Source organism: Pecten maximus, chromosome 13 (assembly GCF_902652985.1).
Source record: "Pecten maximus chromosome 13, xPecMax1.1, whole genome shotgun sequence".
In the NCBI taxonomy this organism is placed as follows: Eukaryota; Metazoa; Mollusca; class Bivalvia; order Pectinida; family Pectinidae; genus Pecten; species Pecten maximus.
The window spans coordinates 11,418,028-11,444,658 of NC_047027.1; the positions used below are offsets into that span (position 1 = coordinate 11,418,028).

Here is a 26,631-nt window from a genome sequence, read left to right on the forward strand (position 1 = left end):
CACATAGCCTCGGGATATAACAGGTCACATAGTCTCTGGATATAACATGTCACATAGTCTCAGGATATAACAGGTCACATAGTCTCGGGATATAACAAGTCACATAGTCTCAGGATATAACAGGTCACATGCTCTCAGGATATAACAGGTCACATAGTCTCGGGATATAACAGGTCACATAGTCTCAGGATATAACAGGTCACATAGTCTCAGGATATAACAGGTCACATAGTCTCAGGATATAACAGGTCACATAGATATAACAGGTCACATAGTCTCGGGATATAACAGGTCACACAGTCTCGGGATATAACAGGTCACATAGTCTCAGGATATAACAGGTCACATAGTCTCGGGATATAACAGGTCACATAGTCTCAGGATATAACAGGTCATATAGTCTCGGGATATAACAGGTCACATAGTCTCAGGATATAAGAGGTCACATAGTTTCAGGATATAAGAGGTCACATAGTCTCGGGATATAACAGGTCACATAGTCTCAGGATATAACAGGTCACATAGTCTCAGGATATAACAGGTAACTTAGTCTCGGGATATAACAGGTCACATAGTCTCAGGTTATAACAGGTCACATAGTCTCGAGATATAACAGGTCACATAGTCTCGGGATATAACAGGTCACATAGTCTCAGGATATAACAGGTCACATAGGCTCAGGATATAACAGGTCACATAGTCTCAGGATATAACAGGTCACATAGGCTCAGGATATAACAGGTCACATAGTCTCGGGATATAACAGGTCACAGTCTCAGGATATAACAGGTCACATAGTCTCAGGATATAACAGGTCACATAGTCTCGGGATATAACAGGTCACATAGTCTCAGGATATAACAGGTCACATAGTCTCGGGATATAACAGGTCACATAGGCTCAGGATATAACAGGTGCCATAGTCTCAGGATATAACAGGTGACATTGTCTCGGGATATAACAGGTCACATAGTCTCAGGATATAACAGGTCACATAGTCTCGAGATATAACAGGTCACATAGTCTCGGGATATAACAGGTCACAGTCTCAGGATATAACAGGTCACATAGTCTCAGGATATAACAGGTCACATAGTCTCGGGATATAACAGGTCACATAGTCTCAGGATATAACAGGTCACATAGTCTCGGGATATAACAGGTCACATAGGCTCAGGATATAACAGGTGCCATAGTCTCAGGATATAACAGGTGACATTGTCTCGGGATATAACAGGTCACATAGTCTCAGGATATAACAGGTCACATAGTCTCGGGATATAACAGGTCACATAGTCTCAGGATATAACAGGTCACATAGCCTCAGGATATAATAGGTCACATAGTCTAGCGCGCTTCATTAAATTTGCCTTTGTCCAGTTGACATTCATCAGCCCATAACTTCCAACTGAAAGCAGTTCAATGCTTGAATAATAATCCCGAGCCTCATGTCCACCGTAACATTTTCTCGTGGTCTTCATCACGTGATAGCTCAATCGGCACCGCTCATCTAATCTCATACCCCCTATCCGTGTCGGTTTGTATATCTCAATAGATATTGATGTTTATAGATATTGATGTTTATAGATACTGATGTTCATAGATATTGATGTTTATAGATATTGATGTTTATAGATATTGATGTTTATAGATATTGATGTTTATAAATAATGATGTTAGATATTGATGTTTATAGATATTGATGTTAGATATTGATGTTTATCGCTCTTGCTGTTTATCGCTCTTGCTGTTTCTCGCTCTTGCTGTTTCTCGTTCTTGCTGTTCTCGCTCTTGCTGTTTCTCGCTATTGCTGTTTCTCGCTCTTGCTGTTTCTCGCTCTTGCTGTTTCTCGCTCTTGCTGTTTCTCGCTCTTGCTGTTCGCTCTTGCTGTTCGCTCTTGCTGTTTCTCGCTCTTGCTGTTCGCTCTTGCTGTTTCTCGCTCTTGCTGTTTCTCGCTCTTGCTGTTTCTCGTTCTTGCTGTTTCTCGCTCTTGCTGTTTCTCGCTCTTGCTGTTCGCTCTTGCTGTTCGCTCTTGCTGTTTCTCGCTCCTGCTGTTTCTCGCTCTTGCTGTTTCTCGCTCTTGCTGTTCGCTCTTGCTGTTTCTCGCTCTTGCTGTTTCTCGCTCTTGCTGTTTCTCGTTCTTGCTGTTTCTCGCTCCTGCTGTTTCTCGCTCTTGCTGTTTCTCGCTCTTGCTGTCGCTCTTGCTGTTTCTCGCTCCTGCTGTTTCTCTCTCTTGCTGTTGCTCGCTCTTGCTGTTCGCTCTTGCTGTTTCTCGCTCTTGCTGTTTCTCGCTCTTGCTGTTTCTCGCTCTTGCTGTTCGCTCTTGCTGTTCTCGCTCTTGCTGTTTCTCGTTCTTGCTGTTTCTCGCTCTTGCTGTTCGCTCTTGCTGTTTCCCGCTCTTGCTGTTCGCTCTTGCTGTTTCTCGCTCTTGCTGTTTCTCTCTCTTGCTGTTCGCTCTTGCTGTTCGCTCTTGCTGTTTCTCGCTCCTGCTGTTCGCTCTTGCTGTTCGCTCTTGCTGTTCGCTCTTGCTGTTCGCTCTTGCTGTTTCTCGCTCTTGCTGTTTCTCGCTCTTGCTGTTTCTCGCTCTTGCTGTTCGCTCTTGCTGTTTCTCGCTCCTGCTGTTCGCTCTTGCTGTTTCTCGCTCTTGCTGTTTCTCGCTCTTGCTGTTTCTCGCTCTTGCTGTTTCTCGCTCTTGCTGTTCGCTCTTGCTGTTTCTCGCTCTTGCTGTTTCTCGCTCTTGCTGTTTCTCGCTCTTGCTGTTCGCTCTTGCTGTTTCTCGCTCTTGCTGTTTCTCGCTCTTGCTGTTCGCTCTTGCTGTTTCTCGCTCTTGCTGTTCGCTCTTGCTGTTCGCTCTTGCTGTTTCTCGCTCTTGCTGTTTCTCGCTCTTGCTGTTTCTCGCTCTTGCTGTTTCTCGCTCTTGCTGTTTCTCGCTCTTGCTGTTTCTCCCTCTTGCTGTTCGCTCCTGCTGTTTCTCGCTCTTGCTGTTTCTCGCTCTTGCTGTTTCTCCCTCTTGCTGTTTCTCGCTCTTGCTGTTCGCTCTTGCTGTTTCTCGCTCTTGCTGTTTCTCGCTCTTGCTGTTTCTCGTTCTTGCTGTTTCTCGCTCTTGCTGTTTCTCGCTCTTGCTGTTCGCTCTTGCTGTTTCTCGCTCTTGCTGTTCGCTCTTGCTGTTCGCTCTTGCTGTTTCTCGCTCTTGCTGTTCGCTCTTGCTGTTCGCTCTTGCTGTTCGCTCTTGCTGTTCGCTCTTGCTGTTCGCTCTTGCTGTTTCTCGCTCTTGCTGTTTCTCGTTCTTGCTGTTTCTCGCTCTTGCTGTTTCTCGCTCTTGCTGTTTCTCGTTCTTGCTGTTTCTCGCTCTTGCTGTTCGCTCTTGCTGTTTCTCGCTCTTGCTGTTTCTCTCTCTTGCTGTTTCTCGCTCTTGCTGTTTCTCGCTCTTGCTGTTTCTCGCTCTTGCTGTTCGCTCTTGCTGTTTCTCGCTCTTGCTGTTTCTCGCTCTTGCTTTTCGCTCTTGCTGTTTCTCGCTCTTGCTGTTCGCTCTTGCTGTTCGCTCTTGCTGTTTCTCGCTCTTGCTGTTTCTCGTTCTTGCTGTTTCTCGCTCTTGCTGTTTCTCGCTCTTGCTGTTTCTCGCTCTTGCTGTTCGCTCTTGCTGTTCGCTCTTGCTGTTTCTCGCTCTTGCTGTTTCTCGCTCTTGCTGTTTCTCGCTCTTGCTGTTTCTCGCTCTTGCTGTTTCTCGCTCTTGGTGTTCGCTCTTGCTGTTTCTCGCTCTTGCTGTTTCTCGTTCTTGCTGTTGCTCGTTCTTGCTGTTTCTCGTTCTTGCTGTTTCTCGCTCTTGCTGTTTCTCGCTCTTGCTGTTTCTCGCTCTTGCTGTTCGCTCTTGCTGTTTCTCGCTCTTGCTGTTTCTCGTTCTTGCTGTTTCTCGCTCTTGCTGTTTCTCGCTCTTGCTGTTTCTCGCTCTTGCTGTTCGCTCTTGATGTTTATAGATATTGATGTTAGATATTGATGTTTATAGTTATTGATGTTTATAGATATTGATGTTTATAGATATTGATGTTTATAGATATTGATGTTTATAGATATTGATGTTTATAGATATTGGTGTTAGATATTGATGTTTATAGATATTGATGTTTATAGTTATTGATGTTGATAGTTATTGATGTTTATAGTTATTGATGTTTATAGATATTGATGTTTATAGATATTGATGTTTATAGATATTGATGTTTATAGATATTGATGTTTATAGATATTGATGTTTATAGATAATGATGTTAGATATTGATGTTTATAGATATTGATGTTTATAGATATTGATGTTTATAGATATTGATGTTAGATATTGATGTTTATAGATATTGATGTTTATAGTTATTGATGTTTATAGATATTGATGTTTATAGATATTGATGTTTATAGATATTGATGTTAGATATTGATGTTTATAGATATTGATGTTAGATATTGATGTTTATAGATATTGATGTTTATAGATATTGATGTTTATAGTTATTGATGTTAGATATTGATGTTTATATATATTGATGTTTATAGATATTGATGTTAGATATTGATGTTTATAGATATTGATGTTTATAGATATTGATGTTTATAGTTATTGATGTTTATAGATATTGATGTTTATAGTTATTGATGTTTATAAATAATGATGTTTATATCAATTGATGTTAACATTTTCATATATGAACGACGTCTTTATAAACAGCATAGACGTTTTATTCAGAGACACTTGGTATATTGATCAAATTGAAATTATACTGGCTTTGAGGTTTTGTTTATGATACATGTATTAAACTTGTCGTAAATTGTACAACTTCGTGTACATGTAGTTATTTGGAAAATGTAAAATGTGTAGTATCATATATTTTCTTTCGTAAAATGGGACATGTCTGAGTTTTCTTCATGTCTGAGTTTTCTTCAATCTTAAACATAAGAACATATCAGAGTTTTTCTTCAATTGTACTCAAATAACACACATTTTAGCAGGAGTTCGTCTTAAACTTGGCTTCTATATATTATATATAATACGTTTGTATTCAATACAAACATTTACATGGACCGCGGGTTTGGATTTCGTGTCAATTCCCTGTGTTGTAGTCCACTGTCGTATGACGCTACAATTCACGTATAGATGTATAATGCTTGACGTGTTATCGATGTTTTAAAACATTACGTCATTTCACTGAGGAGTGTGTAAACGAGAAGTTTTATATTAACATGGGCGCCGTGCACAACGATTGTCCGTCTATGAGGTCTACATTTTGATTTATAAACCTAAGATGAAATAAAAAAAAAGTTTTATAGGGGTTTAAAACAGTCATATAAACCGTTTTATTCCGAAAATGAATATCACATAATATCGTTTGTGATTGTGAATTTTACTTTCATCTATCAAATTCCGCTAACTGTCGTATTTGACATGTAATGGTCTTTTTCTAATTTCAAGCACTTTTTAAACTTTAAAATTGAAATCAAAGAAATAAATTGTCGTTTTATGATTGATTCCATTGAACGATCGACTTTGATTAAATCAATTGAAACTGATATCAAAAGATTATACTGTTTAGAATCCCGTACAAAGTACTTGTATAATACACCACAAGTGAAAGATGGAAATTTACGGGCAGAAGGAACTGTTGTTATTCCACTAAACGTTTGAAGATTATAGTAGGCCTATAGATCATTTAAATAAACACCCTTGGTAAACTCAGGTACATAAATATACTAACTAACGCTTCTGGTTTTCATCAGCCATATTGCAGTACTTAAGTCGATCAGCATGTTCTAAAAGAGAAACAGCCGGATGTACAGAGTTCAGTTAGATTTACAAAATGTATGTGTCTCAAGTCAAATTTTGAATGAAATTATTTTTAATCAAATAAACCAATCAACAACAACAATTTTTTTTGATAATTTCATTCTAATATTATCCCTCTATACAATTAAATATTTTTGGTTAAAACTTTCGATTTAACTGTAAAATAAGCTGATCTGTGTATTCAAACTCGCTGATCTCCGAAGGTTCTATCGATTTACAAATACGCTCGAGCTTTTAGAATATTTCCTGTCTTAAAACATGATAATTTTACAAACTTTAGAGCAATGGCTGACTTCATCTCAACCGCTAATATTGATGATAAGATGTTTTACGGCCGACAGCACCTATCTTACAGATCCAGCCTCTGTATCCTGGGTTACTGGCTAAACCCGTGTTATAATAGGCTTCACCGTAAAATCCACTAGATAAATTGACATTCACATTTTCAAGGTCAAGTTTACCTTATCGAACCCTAAAGCATAACGTCCTTGAGCGCGACATGAAATTCTTGTTTCTCGTCTCTGCATGCCTAGATACTATGATCATATTGGTATTGACAGTAGAATTAATGTGAAAAGGGGAAAAATCGAACCCTATATTTGTAAAAAATTAAAAAAAATTTGTGAAAAAATATATAGTTTCTGCAACAGAACATTATTAAAGGGTCATTTTCACCAACTTTGGTTACAATTTGTCGTTTAGACAAGAGAAAACCTTTCTGATCCGGAATACGTTGGAATTAATTCACTAATTTAGACTACAACCTTCTTTTTTATTAGATTGTTTCCCTTTCACAGATGATGTCATGCGAATTTATTCAAGGTTTCCTCACACTGTATACGGTTACAGGACATCGACCTTCTGACATCATATCAATGTGACTGTCGGGGACGTGTAGCGCTAACTTGTGACCGCCACTCAGGTTAACAAGCTTCCTGGAGAGACTGATTCATGTTTCAACTCTCATAAAAAAAAAACATTTTTAGGATCACAATTTCACGAAGATGTGCATTCACATTTCATTAATGCAGTGAAATTACAATAACTGCCGGGGGACATAGACAGAGACAGATGTATATATACACGAAATTCCACATCCTGCCTTAGGTACAAAACCAATAATGTACTGGTTTAACACTGACGGACTAAATAACAGCGCGAAGTCTAGAATTAGATGTCGCCTGGCATTTCATTCCCAGATCTACTATACATAAAAAAAAACTCAATTTGTTTTCGTGTGAAACTTGAATCACATTATAAAGAACAACAAGAATAGCTGTCAATGGTATCGTGTATACAAATAATACTGGTCAAAAAACGACAACAAGCAAAGATGACAAAATAAAAACATCTTCAGATCATTTCGCGTTCGCTTACAATTCAAGGCAGGTCAGGTGACGGCGAGTTATAGGTCACATTACGACTGTCAATAAGTCACATGACGACGGATGACATCACGGGCGCTAGCTATAGTCACATGACGACTGTCAATGAGTCACATGACGACTGCCAATGCGTCACATGACGACGGATGACATCTTGAGCACTAGCTATAGTCACATGTACGACTACACCAAAGTGGATTATGATTGGAGTTACTGCAGTCTCTATAATGTCGTGTACGAAGTGACCAAGTCACGGGCTGTGAGTTACTGCAGTCTCTATAATGTCGTGTACGAAGTGACTAAGTCACGGGCTGTGAGTTACTGCAGTCTCTATAATGTCGTGTACGAAGTGACTAAGTCACGGGCTGTGAGTTACTGCAGTCTCTATAATGTCGTGTACGAAGTGACTAAGTCACGGGCTGTGAGTTACTGCAGTCTCTATAATGTCGTGTACGAAGTGACTAGGTCACGGGCTGTGAGTTACTGCAGTCTCTATAATGTCGTGTACGAAGTGACCAAGTCACGGGCTGTGAGTTACTGCAGTCTCTATAATGTCGTGTACGAAGTGACTAAGTCACGGGCTGTGAGTTACTGCAGTCTCTATAATGTCGTGTACGAAGTGACTAAGTCACGGGCTGTGAGTTACTGCAGTCTCTATAATGTCGTGTACGAAGTGACTAAGTCACGGGCTGTGAGTTACTGCAGTCTCTATAATGTCGTGTACGAAGTGACCAAGTCACGGGCTGTGAGTTACTGCAGTCTCTATAATGTCGTGTACGAAGTGACTAAGTCACGGGCTGTGAGTTACTGCAGTCTCTATAATGTCGTGTACGAAGTGACCAAGTCACGGGCTGTGAGTTACTGCAGTCTCTATAATGTCGTGTACGAAGTGACTAAGTCACGGGCTGTGAGTTACTGCAGTCTCTATAATGTCGTGTACGAAGTGACCAAGTCACGGGCTGTGAGTTACTGCAGTCTCTATAATGTCGTGTACGAAGTGACTAAGTCACGGGCTGTGAGTTACTGCAGTCTCTATAATGTCGTGTACGAAGTGACTAAGTCACGGGCTGTGAGTTACTGCAGTCTCTATAATGTCGTGTACGAAGTGACTAAGTCACGGGCTGTGAGTTACTGCAGTCTCTATAATGTCGTGTACGAAGTGACCAAGTCACGGGCTGTGAGTTACTGCAGTCTCTATAATGTCGTGTACGAAGTGACTAAGTCACGGGCTGTGAGTTACTGCAGTCTCTATAATGTCGTGTACGAAGTGACTAAGTCACGGGCTGTTACAGGATTATATAAACATCGTGTTGTCAGTACTAACAATACGTCAATTAAAGGTAGGCATAAACGTATTGTTTAACAATGCTGGTGACATCTGTCGCAGTAGGAGGCTATCGCGTGTAACAATAGCCCAACATAGGCTTATGTCAGTATACACCGATACAAGACATTGGATTTGCAACATACATGCAACAACTCAATTAGACAGGGGATAATTCAACAGACTACGACTCAATTAGACAAGGGATCTAGTCAACACACTACGACTTAATTATACAGGGGGTGATTCAACACAGTACGACTCAATTATACAGGGGATCATTCAACACACTACGACTCAATTAGACAGGGGATAATTCAACACACTACGACTTAATACAAAGGGAGGTAATTAAGGTCTGATTGATATAGGGGGCAATGAAGACCTGTTCAAACGGGCCAACAAAGGGAGGTAATTAAGGTCTGATTGATAAAGGAAGGCAATGAAGACCTGTTCAAACGGGCCAACAAAGGGGGGTAATTAAGGTCTGATTGATAAAGGGAGGCAATGAAGACCTGTTCAAACGGGCCAACAAAGGGGGGTAATTAAGGTCTGATTGATATAGGGGGCAATGAAGACCTGTTCAAACAGGCCAACAAAGGGTGGTAATTAAGGTCTGATTGATAAAGGGAGGCAATGAAGACCTGTTCAAACGGGCCAACAAAGGGGGGTAATTAAGGTCTGATTGATAAGGGGAGGCAATGAAGACCTGTTCAAACAGGCCAACAAAGGGAGGTAATTAAGGTCTGATTGATAAAGGGAGGCAATGAAGACCTGTTCAAACGGGCCAATAAAGGGAGGTAATTAAGGTCTGATTGATATAGGGGGCAATGAAGACCTGTTCAAACAGGTCAATTAAGGGAGGTAATTAAGGTCTGATTGATATAGGGGGCAATGAAGACCTGTTCAAACAGGCCAATAAAGGGAGGTAATTAAGGTCTGATTGATAAGGGGAGGCAATGAAGACCTGTTCAAACAGGCCAATAAAGGGAGGTAATTAAGGTCTGATTGATAAGGGGAGGCAATGAAGACCTGTTCAAACAGGCCAACAAAGGGAGGTAATTAAGGTCTGATTGATAAAGGGAGGCAATGAAGACCTGTTCAAACGGGCCAATAAAGGGAGGTAATTACGGTCTGATTGATATAGGGGGCAATGAAGACTTGTTCAAACAGGCCAATAAAGGGAGGTAATTAAGGTCTGATTGATAAAGGGAGGCAATGAAGACATGTTCAAACGGGCCAATAAAGGGAGGTAATTACGGTCTGATTGATATAGGGGGCAATGAAGACCTGTTCAAACAGGTTAATAAAGGGAGGTAATTAAGGTCCGATTGATATAGGGTGGTAGCCGTCACGAAGATTTGTTAAAAACTAATGAAGGGGCGGGGTTCATATATGGCGTCGTATATGTTAAGGGGTATTTATGGAATAGCCATACATAGGTCCAAAATGTGAAATTTATATGTTAGGATTCATTGACAATTCGATGTAATACAATGTAATGTGAATAGTAGTGAAGATATAACCTGCCAAACACTTTACAAAAATTTAACAACATCTACATATAAAGGTTGAACATTACACCATGTAAATGATCAGTGAGTCAATTGTCGGTATGTTGTGAGACTTGACGGGTTGTAAAGCTAGCTTAAAAAGATTTGTCATTTCGTAGGGACAACACTATAAAAGTGTCCAACAGTAGTCCTATCTCTTCATGGCAAACAAACAAATCCGTAGATCAAGTCGCTGTATACACACAAACCCAATGCCACGTAGAGCAGATAGCATTAGTATTACTCGAGGGAGGTAACATTTCGATACATCTCCGTGTATCACACAATAACAACCTGACTGTGTAACACTTTACTAACAGTGACAGAACTGTAGGTATATTGATGGAATTCACTTCACTTTATAGCTTACACGCAGAATGTGCATTGTCTGCACCGCGAACGATAAAAGTTGATTATATCTGATCTTAGACAGATATGAACATGTATATATACGTACCCACGTGACACTGAGGGTATTAATGGATAAAATTTTCCGCAAACATCAATCCCCTGGCAAGATACACTGTAATCACGGGACGAAACCCGTGACGTGCTTTTCTATCCTGCCAGAAGTGATACCGTTTTTTCGCATACGTCGGCAGAACATGTTATTTTAACGACATTTGGACTTCTCTGGGGTGTGGACTTGTAGACAGGCGTTGAAAGGGGACGACATTGTGATTTGTGCCATCCGAGATGTTAGATATTGGGTTTATATCACATGGGAAGTATTAAGTATATGTTCATAAGGGTTGTTTATTTAGTTTACATATCAATTCATGCCTGTACATAAAGATATGAACATCTTTATCAGGCGAATTTTTTGAGAAAAACTAGAAATTTTGAGAAATATAAATATATTTGTTTCCAATCACAAAGAAGACTTTGGAATTCCATCAAAAATGATTTTCTATAATCAATAAAACACATTCGGAATGACAGCATCCTTCACGAAAACCTTAAAGTATGCTTTGTAATACGATTGGTTTCCGTCAAGTGTTAATGCTGCAAGAATTAATATTGATGTGCTGTTTTTGCTGTTTGTTCAGCGTTTGGTTGTTAAAAAATGTATGGGTTTGTTGTGATGGAAAACACGACAATATTGATGTAATATATGAACGATATTTAAAGGTGCACGAGAAACAAGTCAAACCTTACAGCGACGGAGCTAGTCCTCGGCCCTGGACTCCGTTTTTACGTCCAATCAGATATCACGCAGGACACTGGAACAGAAAATAAATATATAACATTTATCTTAATTTGTCTTTCTTTATTTGAATCACAAAAGCATTACAAATGAAGGGTTATTATTATTAAGGGCCATAACTTTGCAAATGGTGAACACGTGACTCGGCTCATTATTCTGTATATGGTGAACACGTGACTCGCCTAGTAATTCTGTATATGGTGAACACGTGACTTGCCTCATAATTCTGTATATGGTGAAACACGTGACTCGGTTCATTATTCTGTATATGGTGAACACGTGACTTGCCTCATAATTCTGTATATGGTGAAACACGTGACTCGGCTCATTATTCTGTATATGGTGACCACGTGATTCGCCTTATAACCCTGTATACGATGAGACACGTGATTCGACCTATAACTACAATGTATGTATATGGCGAAACTCGTGAATCGGCTCATAACCCTGTATACGGCGAGACACGTGACCCATTCCCTATCTGACTTTCTACTGGTAGTTAGACCTTTCGCCCTACAGTAAGCATCACGGACGAGTTAAAGGATAAAACGGTTCCATGATGTGGTGTTTTACTCAGTAGTTTGTATATTTAACAATTTGTTGTTCAGTTGTTCATCAGTCAGAACGCCGGTCACGTAAACACAGGTGAGGGGTAGTGATACCTCAATCTATTAGAACGCCGGTCACGTAAACACAGGTGAGGGGTAAGGGGTAGGTAGTGATACCTCAATCTATTAGAACGCCGGTCACGTAAACACAGGTGAGGGGTAATGATACCTCAATCTATTAGAACGCCGGTCACGTAAACACAGGTGAGGGGTAGTGATACCTCAATCTATTAGAACGCCGGTCACATAAACACAGGTGAGGGGTAGTGATACCTCAATTTATTAGCCACGAGCCACGAGTGTAGATCCGAGGCGCGTGGTTCGAGCCTCCCTCAGTCTGCACTGTCGTGGTTGTGTCCTTGGGCAAGCAAATCACTTTACCCTTATTGCTCAGTATCGCATGCGACGGACCTACCGTACTCTCTTCAGTGAGGAAGTCAACAACTACTACAAGGAGACCCCGCCAAAAAATGACCACGGCTGTTCACGCGGCGATACACACAGTACAGCAAACAACCATATACAGATGTAACGACGGACAAAATAGCACGAGGAGAATGACGGGGAATAGTGGGTTTAGATAAAGATCACTAACTCTGTATACGTGGGTTTGGATAAAGATCACTAACTCTGTATACGTGGGTTTAGATAAAGATCACTATGTATACGTGGTTAAGATAAAGGTGACGAACTCTGTATACGTGGGTTAAGATAAAGATCACTAACTCTGTATACGTGGGTTTAGATAAAGATCACTAACTCCGTATACGTGGGTTTATGTAAAGATCACTAACTCTGTATACGTGGGTTTAGATAAAGATCACTAACTCTGTATACGTGGGTTTATGTAAAGATCACTAACTCTGTATACGTGGGTTTATGTAAAGATCACTAACTATGTATACGTGGGTTAAGATAAAGATCACTAACTCTGTATACGTGGGTTTAGATAAAGATCACTAACTCTGTATACGTGGGTTTAGATAAAGATCACTAACTCTGTATACGTGGGTTAAGATAAAGGTCACTAACTCTGTATACGTGGGTTTAGATAAAGATTACTAACTCTGTATACGTGGATTAAGATAAAGGTCACTAACTCTGTATACGTGGGTTAAGATAAAGGTCACTAACTCTGTATACGTGGGTTTAGATAAAGGTCACTAACTCTGTATACGTGGGTTAAGATAAAGGTCACTAACTCTGTATACGTGGGTTAAGATAAAGGTCACTAACTCTGTATACGTGGGTTAAGATAAAGGTCACTAACTCTAGATCTGTATACGTGGGTTTAGATAAAGATCACTAACTCTGTATACGTGGGTTAAGATAAAGGTCACTAACTCTGTATACGTGGGTTTAGATAAAGGTCACTAACTCTGTATACGTGGGTTAAGATAAAGGTCACTAACTCTGTATACGTGGGTTAAGATAAAGGTTACTAACTCTAGATCTGTATACGTGGGTTTAGATAAAGATCACTAACTCTGTATACGTGGGTTAAGATAAAGGTCACTAACTCTGTATACGTGGGTTAAGATAAAGGTCACTAACTCTGTATACGTGGGTTAAGATAAAGGTCACTAACTCTAGATCTGTATACGTGGGTTTAGATAAAGATCACTAACTCTGTATACGTGGGTTAAGATAAAGATCACTAACTATGTATACGTGGTTAAGATAAAGGTCACTAACTCCGTATACGTGGGTTTAGATAAAGATCACTAACTCTGTATACGTGGGTTAAGATAAAGGTCACTAACTCTGTATACGTGGGTTTAGATTAAAGGTCACTAACTCTGTATACGTGGGTTTAGATAAAGGTCATTCATGACATCAGGTAATGGTACGAAAACGGGAGGTGAATGGTTAAGAATGCATGCTTATTTATAGTATGAACATGTAGTAATTTCCTTCTGATCGACCTTGTACAGTTCGTCAACTTGCGTCTGATCGACCTAGAATAGTTTGTCATCTGTAGGAAATTGTTTCATCGAAAACCAATGTGTAAACATTAATTAGTTTAATGTAGTAATTTAGACATTCACGTTATTTCCCAGTAATTTTGATATGGACCTCTACTCCTGTTACAAGAGAGGGAATCATTCGGATCATCCTCGGGTTGGCTATACCTACATTTGTACTTTTGTGTATTTTGAAAAAGAAAAGAAAGAGTTCCGGATGGAGAGGGAATATGCAACGACCTGGCTGGGATTCGAACCCGGGACCTCCTAAATCTAGACGGGCGCTCTACCTCAATGTACCTGAACACCTGTGTTCTGCCCATTCCAGTCCCGACACATTCCGATCGTCCTTCCAAGATGTGTACATTAACGTCAGCACTTCAGGTATTGATGGAAGAAAAGCTGGTACGTTAGTGAGCTGAGAACATTCATCTCTGTTATATCTGTTCTACAATTTACCATCATGCAGTAAGATTATGAGATACTAGGCGTATAATCTTACATCACACGACAAAATCGAATCTGAATATAATCCATTATTTTAATCCCAGTCATTAGGACGCTTTACGTGAACAGTCTGTCATCAACGCCAGGATCTCTCATCCAGTCATCCAGACGCTTTAAATGATTGCATGCCTTAGTTTCTGCTACTCCTATGCTTAGAATATAGTCACCAACGCAAGGTTGGATTACCTAGTCATCAAGGCGCTTTGCATGAAACAGCCCGTCATGATCCTCGGAACGTTTAGTTACACACAAACTCTACCAATCAAACATGCGTCTGTAAGTTGTATTTACCAACAATACCAACTTATAGGACTTCTAACAGACAGCCGTCTAGCCGAGTAAACGAAGGCCAAGTTATTTGATCAAGATAAGAGGCAGTTATTTGTCTAAATCAATTTTCTGAGGTAATGAAAAGTCAAATAACTTAATTACGGTCTGATATGACTATTGCCATGTTGAGTAACATGGATATTCTAAAAACATGAACCGATTATCTCCCGAGGCCTCATGTTAATGGGACAGGGGGTGCTACTGATGAAGTATGTTCATTTAAGTGTGAAAAGTGTACAACTAATGAAAAATATTTCAGGTGAGAGAGAAAGACTTTGTCACGTTAAGCTTACATCGTACTACTAAAAGGCTAGTAGTAGAATGACCTGGTACCGGGGTCATTTATGTACGTACTTCTATCCACGTGGACAACGTCATCAGTATCTGACGTCATACCGGGGTCATTTATGTACGTACTTCTATCCACGTGGACAACGTCATCAGTATCTGACGTCATACCGGGGTCATTTATGCACGTACTCCTATCCACGTGGACAACGTCATCAGTATCTGACGTCATACCGGGGTCATTTACACATGTCCCTCTGTCCCCGTGGACAACGTCATCAGTATCTGACCTAGTTACGGGGTCACGGGGTCACTTATACACGTCCTTCTGTCTCCTTGGACAACGTCACAAGTATCTGAGACCGTCTTTACAACCTAAACAACGAATTGCCATATTTCCTGACATCAACTCCTGAAGGAGAATATCGCCCATCATTGTCAATTATATCGATTCGACAAGTCGGCAGATTCTGTAACCAGACTCACAAAATGCTCTATTGGAAGGTAGTCCGCGACACGTTAGTGCCGAACTGTTGCTGGAACAAGATCAAAGATGTCTATTCTGGGGACTATTTAGTTTGATTAAGTTCACTCAAATAAATCTCAAATCAACGGTGGCAAGTATACATACAGACAAATCTCATACCGAAGGGGATCAGAACACAAACAGAATACAGATATAATAACCCAACACGACAACAACAGGTTTGATAACCCAACACGACAACAACAGGTTTGATAACCCAACATGACAACAACAGGTTTGATAACCCGACACGACAACAACAGGTTTGATAACCCAACACGACAACAACAGGTTTGATAACCCAACATGACAACAACAGGTTTGATAACCCAACATGACAACAACAGGTTTGATAACCCAACACGACAACAACAGGTTTGATAACCCAACATGACAACAACAGGTTTGATAACCTCACATGACAACAACAGGTTTGATAACCCCACACGACAACAACAGGTTGGGTAACCCGACACGACAACAGGTTTGGTAACCTCACATGACAGCAACAGGTTTGATAACCCGACACGACAACAACAGGTTGGATAACCCGACACGACAACAACAAGTTTGATAACCTCACATGATAACAACAGGTTTGATAACCCGACATGACAACAGGTTTGATAACCTCACATAACAACAGTTTTGAACACCCCACACGACAACAACAGGTTTGAACACCCCACATGGCAACAACAGGATTGAAAACCCAACATGACAACAACAGGTTTGAACACCCCACATGACAACAACAAGTTTGATAACCCCATAGGACAACAGGTTTAATAACCCGACATGACAACAACAGGTTTGATAACCCCATAGGACAACAAGTTTAATAACCCGACATGACAACAACAGGTTTGATAACCTCACATGACAACAACAGGTTTGATAACCCCACACGACAACAACAGGTTTGGACACCCCACATGACAACAACAGGTTTGATAACCCAACATGACAACAACAAGTTTGATAACATCACATGACAACAACAGGTTTGATATCCCGACATGACAACAACAGGTTTGATAACCTCACATGACAACAACAGGTTTGATAACCCGACATGACAACAACAGGTTTGATAACCCCACACGACAACAACAGGTTGGATAACCCGACACGACAACAGGTTTGGTAACCTCACATGACAGCAACAGGTTTGATAACCTCACATGATAACAACAGGTTTGATAACCCGACATGACAACAACAGGTTTGATAACCCGACACGACAACAACAGGTTAGATAACCCGACACGACAACAACATGTTTGATAACCTCACATGACAACAACAGGTTTGATAACCCGACATGACAACAACAGGTTTGATAACCCGACATGACAACAACATGTTTGATAACCCGACACGACAACAACAGGTTTGATAACCCGACATGACAACAACAAGTTTGATAACCTCACATGACAACAACATGTTTGATAACCCGACACGAAGACAACAGGTTAAAAACCATCACATAAAGTTCGTTAATCACTCATTCTTACTGCATGTTTTAGTGGTTGAACAAATCAATATTAAATTAAAGTTCAATCACTCAGTTCCGTAATAAAAGGTCTAGAATTCAACATTTCATTGGCAGAATAATTACTGAAATATTTCAATAACTGGAATAACACGTTATAGTACAAAAACCGTTTCAATCACTCTACTTTACAATTACCGACAAAATCACGCAATATTTTAATAAAAATGACAACATCAAATAACCAGAAAACATCCCTCTGATGACAGTACCACCTCAGTTGATACTGATGGAATTATCGGACACGCGTTAAAAATGTTCTATTATCCGATATCGGTCATTTGTAGGATTACAGAAGCATGAAACGTTTGGTTAAACTTATAAACAACAGAAAAGATGAAGCTCATTCCAAGTATTTCTGATAATGATGGGCGATGGAATGAAATTTCAGTAAAAGGACATGCAATTTCGTTAAAAACATGAACATTAATATTGCGTTCCTCTTCCTATTTCCGCTACGCGAATCTTGTCGTGAGCGAACCAATTTTCTCTGTGGATTAGTCGCCACCGGATCGATGAGGCCAGAAACTGACGCCCACAAAAATATTCGTTCAGACAAAATCTTCACAACCGTATAAACAGCCTAACTTAAGGATACATGTCATCTACTACTAATCCTAAAGAGTTCTATTATCTTCCGTGTACATTGTATATACATCTGTAATGAACGTTTGTGATATTAACGGAGATTATACATAATCCAGCAATATACAAGAGAAGAACGAATTTAAAAAAAAAATAAGGGAGGTAACTCTAAACACAATTCTGTGTAATGAGGGTGTTAAAGAGACATTTACACAGATTAACATCTTAATGTCAAACGACATAAGACAAATAATGTGATTCCGGCCACTCATTCATTATTTTTTGTGTGTCACGTCTGAAAAATTTATACCTGAAAATCTTAAGCCTGCTGCATTCTAATAAAATTCAATTAGCAGAGACTTCACAATTATCTGCTTTAAAAATGAAACTATTATCTATTTGAATAACGGCACTAGGGAGTCCGTTGACACCATAATCAACCAGACCCTAATGGTGTTACACCGAGTTGTAAAGAGTATCAGTAAATGTATGCTTTACAAAATGAATAAATGAGATTTTAAAAATCTCAGTCGCCAATGAAGTATCCACCTTATGATCGCCATGGCAACACGAGTTAACACGTAGAACAGAAGCTGTAATTTCAAATTAAGGTTTAACTTAATGACTAATGTGCCTCAGGAAGAGCACTGAACGACTGCTAATTTTTGGAGTATCTTCTCGAAAAATCCTATATCTCGATCGAAACGTCTTAATAATTAATCAGGATTTCTTCGCAGTGTCTCGCGTGCAGTATGACCGACATCTATTCTATCAGACTCGGAGCCTCCCGCCGACAGATGTTTAGTGAACGTTTGACTTGATTGTTGATGTGACAGACTTTGAATGGCGTTACAAGAGAGGTTTAGTAACCTTTGGCAGACTTAAAAACAGTCATGTCTAATAGCATGAAAAGAACAAAAAATATTCCGACTTCTTAATTAATTGTGGTGTTGTCGATTCCTTCAAAAAGTTGGATTTCATAAAAATAACAACAATTATTTGAACATCAATGAGCGGTGATTGCGATGAAGATTCTCATTAGAGTAAGGCTCTAATGTTAAGAACATCAACCGTTCTATATTCACTTTGAATTACTTTATAGTTCAACCTTATAAGTCACGCGAGTATCGACATTGGGTAAAAAATAGTACAGCCAACCGGGGTATACTTCTCTCTAAACCGGAAATATATAGTACAGTCAACCGGGGTATACTTCTCTCTAAACCGGAAATAGATAGTACAGCCAACCGGGGTATACTTCTCTCTAAACCGGAAATAGATAGTACAGCCAACCGGGGTATACTTCTCTCTAAACCGGAAATAGATAGTACAGCCAACCGGGGTATACTCTAAACCGGAAATAGATAGTACAGCCAACAAGGGTATACTTCTCTATAAACCGGAAATAGATAATATAGCCAACCGGGGTATACTCTAAACCGGAAATAGATAGTACAGCCAACCGGGGTATACTTCTCTCTAAACCAGAAATAGATAGTACAGCCAACCGGGGTATACTTCTCTCTAAAACGGAAATAGATAGTACAGCCAACCGGGGTATACTTCTCTCTAAACCGGAAATAGATAGTACAGTCAACCGGGGTATACGTCTCTCTAAACCGGAAATAGATAATATACATATGTAGCCAACCGGGGTATACTCTAAACCGGAAATAGATAGTACAGCCAACCGGGGTATACTTCTCTCTAAACCGGAAATAGATAGTACAGTCAACCGGGGTATACTTCTCTCTAAACCGGAAATAGATAGTACAGCCAACCGGGGTATACTCTCTAAACCGGAAATAGATAGTACAGCCAACCGGTGTATACTTCTATATAAACCGGAAATAGATAGTACAGTCAACCGGGGTATACTTCTCTCTAAACCGGAAATAGATAGTACAGCCAACCGGGGTAGACTTCTCTCTAAACCGGAAATAAATAGTACAGCCAACCGGGGTATACTTCTCTCTAAACCGGAAATAGATAGTACAGCCAACCGGGGTATACTTCTCCCTAAACCGGAAAAAGATAGTACAGCCAACCGGGGTATACTTCTCTCTAAACCGGAAATAGGTAGTACAGCCAACCGGGGTATACTTCTCCCTAAACCGGAAAAAGATAGTACAGCCAACCGGGGTATACTTCTCTCTAAACCGGAAATAGGTAGTACAGCCAACCGGGGTATACTTCTCTCTAAACCGGAAATAAATAGTACAGCTAACCGGTGTATACTTCTCTCTAAACCGGAAATAGATAGTACAGCCAACCGGGGTATACTTCTCTCTAAACCGGAAATAAATAGTACAGTACTCCGGTTGGCTGTACTATCTAGGAGCTATGGCCCTTTGCACATTGCATATTGTCATACTGACTTGTTTTTCGCTACTGCTTGTCACATGTTTGCCGTATCTATTTCTAACATTGTGACATAATATTAATGAATGAACCTCTTGTGTCAATATTCTTTTATTTTAGAGGAATAACCCTAAGCGCTTAGAAATTTTTTATTTCTGAGTGTATTTTCCTACCACGTGTCACATCAATTTGTAACTTGATACATAACTTTTTCGTGAATGAAGGATAAGTTTAATATTTGTGTCAAATTCCATCTATTACTACAGTTATGTGACACATCACGGTATCATGCAATCATGGTGAACTCAGATGTTGGTTGGAAGTTAAAATCCAACCGGCCACAAACTATGATACTTTTCATAGGGTGAGTATGACATTTTCAAAATGACACCCTTTATATTAAGTGGGGGCAGATGACACATCCACTTCTGTGAAATTCTAGTTTAAATAAAACGTTGACAACCTCTCAACTGATGATGAACGCAACCCCAAACTACAATCTCAACTCGGCATATTCCACCAAGACTAAAATTGGCCGGGACGCCAAGAATCAAGGTTTGATGGAATCAGCCGAGGCGTCAAGAATATGCACATACGTCAAAGTTCGAGTCTTGACAGGATAGGTCGAGGCGAAGGTCCGATATTGACGGAATAGGCCGAAGCTTTAAGGTTCGATATTGACGGAATAGGCCGAAGCGTCAAGGTTCGTTATTGACGGAACAGGCCGAAGCTTTAAGGTTTGATATTGACGGAATAGGCCGAAGCCTCAAGGTTCGATATTGACGAATAGACCGAAGCCTCAAGGTTTGATATTTACGGAATAGGCCGAAGCTTTAAGGTTCGATATTGACGGAATAGGCCGAAGCGTCAAGGTTCGTTATTGACGGAACAGGCCGATGCTTTAAGGTTTGATATTGACGGAATAAGCCGAAGCTTTAAGGTTCGATATTGACGGAATAGGCCGAAGCGTCAAGGTTTGTTATTGACGGAACAGGTCGAAGCGTCAAGGTTTGATATTTACGGAATAGGCCGAAGCGTTAAGGTTCGATATTGACGGAATAGGCCGAAGCGTCAAGGTTCGTTATTGACGGAACAGGCCGAAGATTTAAAGTTTGATATTGACGGAATAGGCCGAAGCCTCAAGGTTCGATATTGACGGAATAGACCGAAGCCTCAAGGTTTGATATTGACGGAATAGGCCGAAGCGTTAAGGTTCGATATTGACGAATAGGCCGAAGCGTCAAGGTTCGTTATTGACGGAACAGGCCGATGCTTTAAGGTTTGATATTGACGGAATAAGCCGAAGCTTTAAGGTTCGATATTGACGGAATAGGCCGAAGCGTCAAGGTTCGTTATTGACGGAACAGACCGAAGCTTTAAAGTTTGATATTTACGGAATAGGCCGAAGCGTCAGGTTCGAGTCAGGAACTTGGCCAATATGTAAAGTAAGATTCTTGTGTTAACAAAATCTGTCGAGACGCCAAGGTTCGATACTTGACGGAATTGGCCGAGATGTGACGACTTTTCTCAGCTGATTTTAATTAGAGCACAACTAGTTAAAAAGTATGTTACCTCAATTAAATACGACAAACATAAGGGTAACACTTATAACTCATTAATTAACTGTGACGTGTGGATGTTTTCAGCGAGACTCTGAACATTGGGTTCCCGTATATGTTGCAATAATATTTCCCTTTAGGAAAATAGGAATGTTATGGGTAATGTGCCTGGTCTTCAGGAGGGATCTCGAAGGGTTTATTATTTGATTATGAATCTAACATACGCAATTATGTTCTTCCCAATGGCGTCGACACGTTCACATGAAATTCAACTTTAGAATTCAGTATACAAGGTATGTGATACTTGTAGATTAACGGACTATAGTAAGGATGTGTGTAGCCCGATCCCTACTCAAGTTTTTAAGAAGTTAAGACCGTGGACCATCCCGTGCTTCGTGCTTGTGTACTTGAGCAATTTACCCGAATTGATCTGGTTGGCATATGATCGATGTACTGATACAATAATCTTGTCCATCTCTTGTTCCGATCGACAGTCCCGACAATTCGCCGAACATATCTCGCTAGTGCTATGTTGATGCAGCTAGCAACGGGACTTCGGTATGCTGTACAGTGAGGTAGCCACCATCTACTACGATGGGACACTGCCTCGAGATATAACCCTAGATTTTGACGGAGCGAGGAGTCCGGAACACAATCCAATAATCATTCCTAAGATAGCACGTAGATTTACTTCGGACATTAAGGATTCAGCTGTGTATCTTGGCTATCATTAGCCTCGTGGAGCTCAAACTCAACGTACACGTACAATGCTGAGTTTGGCGAGGATTGGATGATCTTACCTGAGATGTACTTATATAATTTAATTAGTATTGTACATTACGTGTCTTCATTCGTATCATCAAATAAACTATAGATACCTGATAGACACGGGAATCCGCAACACCCAATCATATTAAATATTTAAACTGAATGGTTCAAATATACCGCTGTAGCTCATCTCCCAACGACTCTGCATAGGAATACATGGCGGGGAGAAAATAAATTCATTCCTAAATACATCTCTCACTTCTCTGGTACTAATGATATAACTACACGATAACTGTCGGTAACGATAAACTTTGTCAAGGTATGAAAGCATTAATTCAGTAAATGTCAAGGATTCATTTTTTTCCTCAAAAATTCCTTCAGCTAGTTTCAATCATCTCACGATGAAATGTCTTTCCAAAGTTGTCGTGGAAATTAAGATATTCAAGTTGTTACTCTGCAAATCAAAAACATTGTCAATATTAAAATTCGCTGTTGTTATATCTCTGAGCGAAAAAAATCAATCACTCTCCTTTCCGACATTGTCTCGGAACTCTCCGTCCATAATACCCTTGTTTGGAACCTGTTCACCAACGTAAAATAAATATCGTTTCCTTTCAAGTTCAATTGCGACAATATCGAGTATTTGTTTTGGAGATATGGATGCTCCGGCCAGAATCCTTGGATATCCTATCTATTTCTCTATTTGGCATTTTGTTTTCGCCATTCGAGACTACGACTGATATTTTATATCTTCAACAGACACAGTTTAATTTAACAATATGTAGTATAGGCGCATTCATCTATACCGTCCCCGACAATACTTCGTCATTGTCGCCTCCAGGGAGAAAAAAAAGTAAACGGTACAGCAGGGCCATCCCTGTTTATGAGTTGTCGGATAATATACATCGTGTATTAATCTCCTTCAGTAATGAAGAGTAGAATCTCATTTGTAAGTCTATGTAACCTGTGGGTTTACTTAAGTAGGTCATCGCCGAACCAAATCATCGGATACGGAAATCAATACCCGGAAGGGCAGTCTAGTAAACAAATTCGGAGCCAACTATCGGACCGAATTACGGAATTCTATGTCATTGATTTCAAATTAAACGTCGAGGCGTCTGTGACATAATCAGAAACCTTGCCTGAGGCACGAACTCTCATCTCGAGCTACGAGTCTGCGTTCACAACAATCTGGGATCCGGTAAAAATTTAATATTAAGAGTTTCCAGATATCCTGTCCGTAATGAGAACGTTACAGGCTTCGTCTGGTATCCCGACTCCAAGAGTACTCGGTTACAAAATCACTCCTAGCAATGCTACGTAATTGTTTTGGATTGGTTATGATAGTTCCAGAGCTCGCTGTTGGCAGGTACACGCGACATTTGTAATTCACTTCCTCGTGCAACACGTCTGCTCTTACAGCCTTATCACACTAAGTAATACCATATTTCATCGTTCACGGTTACAAAACGCTTTAGAATCAGAGTTAGGATGCAGTCTCGGTAAAAACAAGCTTTAATATAAAAGAGTTGTACAAACGGCGCAAGCGATATTAGGTAATAAACAAACCGAGAGTTGGATACAACAGGGCCGATGTATTTTACACGCGCAGTAAAGGGATTGGCTGTTGCTGTTTAAATCAAGACATTATAGATTGTGACGTCACAAAAGAAAATTAATACACAGAGAAAATATCGCTAACTTAGAAATTCACACCAGTCCAGTAAAATACCCTTTTATCGATTAGAAAAAAACATTATGTTATTTGATAAAAAGAATTTTTATATTCGTTTCAATCTTATTATACTAGTAATCATTCTCACTACGTTACATGAACGCATAAGGGGTCACGTTGGGGTGACCTTTTGGATTAACAAATCAAATTACAACTTACAGAATCTCGGAAGTAAATTTCGTATGTGCGAAATAGTATGCCTAGAGTGCATAGCTGTCATAATCTGTCAATTTGTTTCAAGTCATTTCGTCCAACGAAGCATATAACTATATACATGCTGTACCGAAATGGTTAGCTTCAGATACACGATGTGACGAAGGGGTGAGATCGATGGCATCTAAAAATTGACAATACGACCTGAAAGTGAAATATTGAGATAATAAATGTCACCAGAACGTGACCCCGTATGCGATGTCGTTAGATGTTCATGTAACGTATAGAGAAAATGAGTATCTTTATTTAGATTAGTATCTATATTTAGATTAGTATCTATATAAAGATTAGATTGATATTGGATTTCATTTAATATGAAATGTATGAAAGTCGGCATGAGGATCTCATTAAGTTTAATCAATTGTTACATGAAGATGGGGCTACGAGACCTCAAGCGTTTAATGATGAATACATTGATTTGACCTTCATCATAGTATTCGTTAGATAATCACTAACATAATGAAATTATTTGAAAATTGATGTGATTGGTGTAATTCTAATGTATTTTTGTGATGGGTGTTATAACGCTGATAACAGTGTAGTTATGTGATGGGTGTTATTACACTGATAACAGGGTAGTTATTGATGGTGTTTTACACTGATAAAGGTAGTTATGGTGGTGTTTTACTGATAAGGGTAGTTATGTGATGGGGTATTCACTGATAACAGGTAGTTATGTGATGGGTGTTATTACACTGATAACATGGTAGTTATGTGATGGTGTTATTACACTGATAACAGGTAGTTATGTGATGGGTGTTATTACACTGATAACAAGGTAGTTATGTGATGGGTGTTATTACACTGATAACATAGGTTTATTATGAACATTGATGGATGTTATTACACTGATAACAGGGTAGTTATGTGATGGGTGTTATTACACTGATAACAGGGTAGTTATGTGATGGGTGTTATTACACTGATAACAGGGTAGTTATGTGATTGGTGTTATTACACTAATAACAGGCTAGTTATGTGATGGGTGTTATGACACTGATAACAGGGTAGTTATGTGATGGGTGTTATGACACTGATAACAGGGTAGTTATGTGATGGGTGTTATTACACTGATAACAGGGTAGTTATGTGATGAACAGGGTAGTTATGTGATGGATGTTATTACACTGATAACACGGTAGTTATGTGATGGATGTTATTACAATGATAACAGGGTAGCTATGTGATGGGTGTTATTACATTGATAACAGGGTAGTTATGTGATGGGTTTTATTACACTGATAACAGGGTAGTTATGTGATGGGTGTTATTACACTGATAACAGGGTAGTCATGTGATGGTGTTATGACACTGATAACAGGGTAGTTATATGGTTAGTGTTATTACACTGATATCAGCGTATTTGTTTGATTAATCGGATCCCTCCAAATTATCAATTAAAAGAAAATAAACCAGTATTTTCTGGACTGATCTGGACTATGACCTCATGCACCTCGCTGTGAAAAAAAAAAAATACTCTCTATAAATAACAATGCTTTCACCGTCACGTACCAATAGCATGCCTGTAGTATTTACTTCAGATTTTAACATTTGTCTAAATCGTTGAGAAACAGTTCTCGAACCCGAACTGAAAGTTCATGCTCCCGGAACAATTACTGTTTACGTCACACATAATCTGGGATTTAATCTTTTTTTAATATGAATTCCCCGATCGTGGCCGACGGTTGATTCTAAAATCACATTATCATAACGTATTTCCGGCTGTCTAATTAACGGTCCAAGAATCACGACCACGAGACAAATTGAGGTCCGGATCTTTTTTTCTTTTCTTTTTCTTTTCTTTTTGTCCTTTGAAGTCATAAATGCAGCTAAAAGTACTAAAGAGACATATCATAGACAAAATCCAAGAAGTGGAGAAAGGGAGCCAAATAAAGTTTTTTGCTTGATGTGTACATTTACAGGTGATGTTTTGCTTTTAAACCAACATTTAACACATCTAAGCCCTGTAAACATGAAAGTATATCAAGGTCATTCATTTGAACAAACTTGTTGGGCTTCAACCAAGCATATTACTGCAGCAATATCATGACCTTGGGCCTCTTGGTTATTGAAAAGAAGTCGTTGAAAGGCTTTAAGACATTTGACCCCTGTACCCTTGAAAAAAGACTAAGGTCATTCATTTGAACAAGCTATACGCCTTCATCCCAGCATGCTATTAGCCCCATGTCATGGCCTTGGGTCCTTGGTCAATGTGAAGAAATGTTGAAAGATTTTAGTACATTTGACGCATGTGTTATTTAAAGTAGGCGAATGTTATGCATTTGAACAAATGTTGTTACTCCTCACCCCAGAAAACTACTGCCCTAATA

The 26,631-nt window shown here is 39.6% G+C and overlaps 2 protein-coding genes across 3 annotated transcripts in view; both read right to left on the reverse strand.

Moving 5' to 3' along the window:
- The window catches only part of LOC117340335, an 87,467-nt gene that overhangs the window by 32,392 nt on the left and 28,444 nt on the right, over positions 1-26,631 (reverse strand). The window contains exon 2 of one of the 2 annotated variants that reach the window (XM_033902098.1): positions 11,251-11,315. The gene's annotated coding sequence lies outside the window, so the exon portion shown is untranslated. Of the gene's footprint in view, positions 1-11,245; positions 11,316-26,631 lie in introns of both variants that reach the window. The other variant, XM_033902099.1, reaches the window with a different exon arrangement.
- The window catches only part of LOC117340431 (trichohyalin-like), a 43,218-nt gene continuing 18,306 nt past the window's right edge, over positions 1,720-26,631 (reverse strand). Inside the window, exon 2 of the mRNA XM_033902191.1 lies at positions 1,720-3,960. Coding sequence (XP_033758082.1) covers positions 1,720-3,960 — 2,241 coding nt within the window. The remainder of the gene's footprint in view (positions 3,961-26,631) is intronic.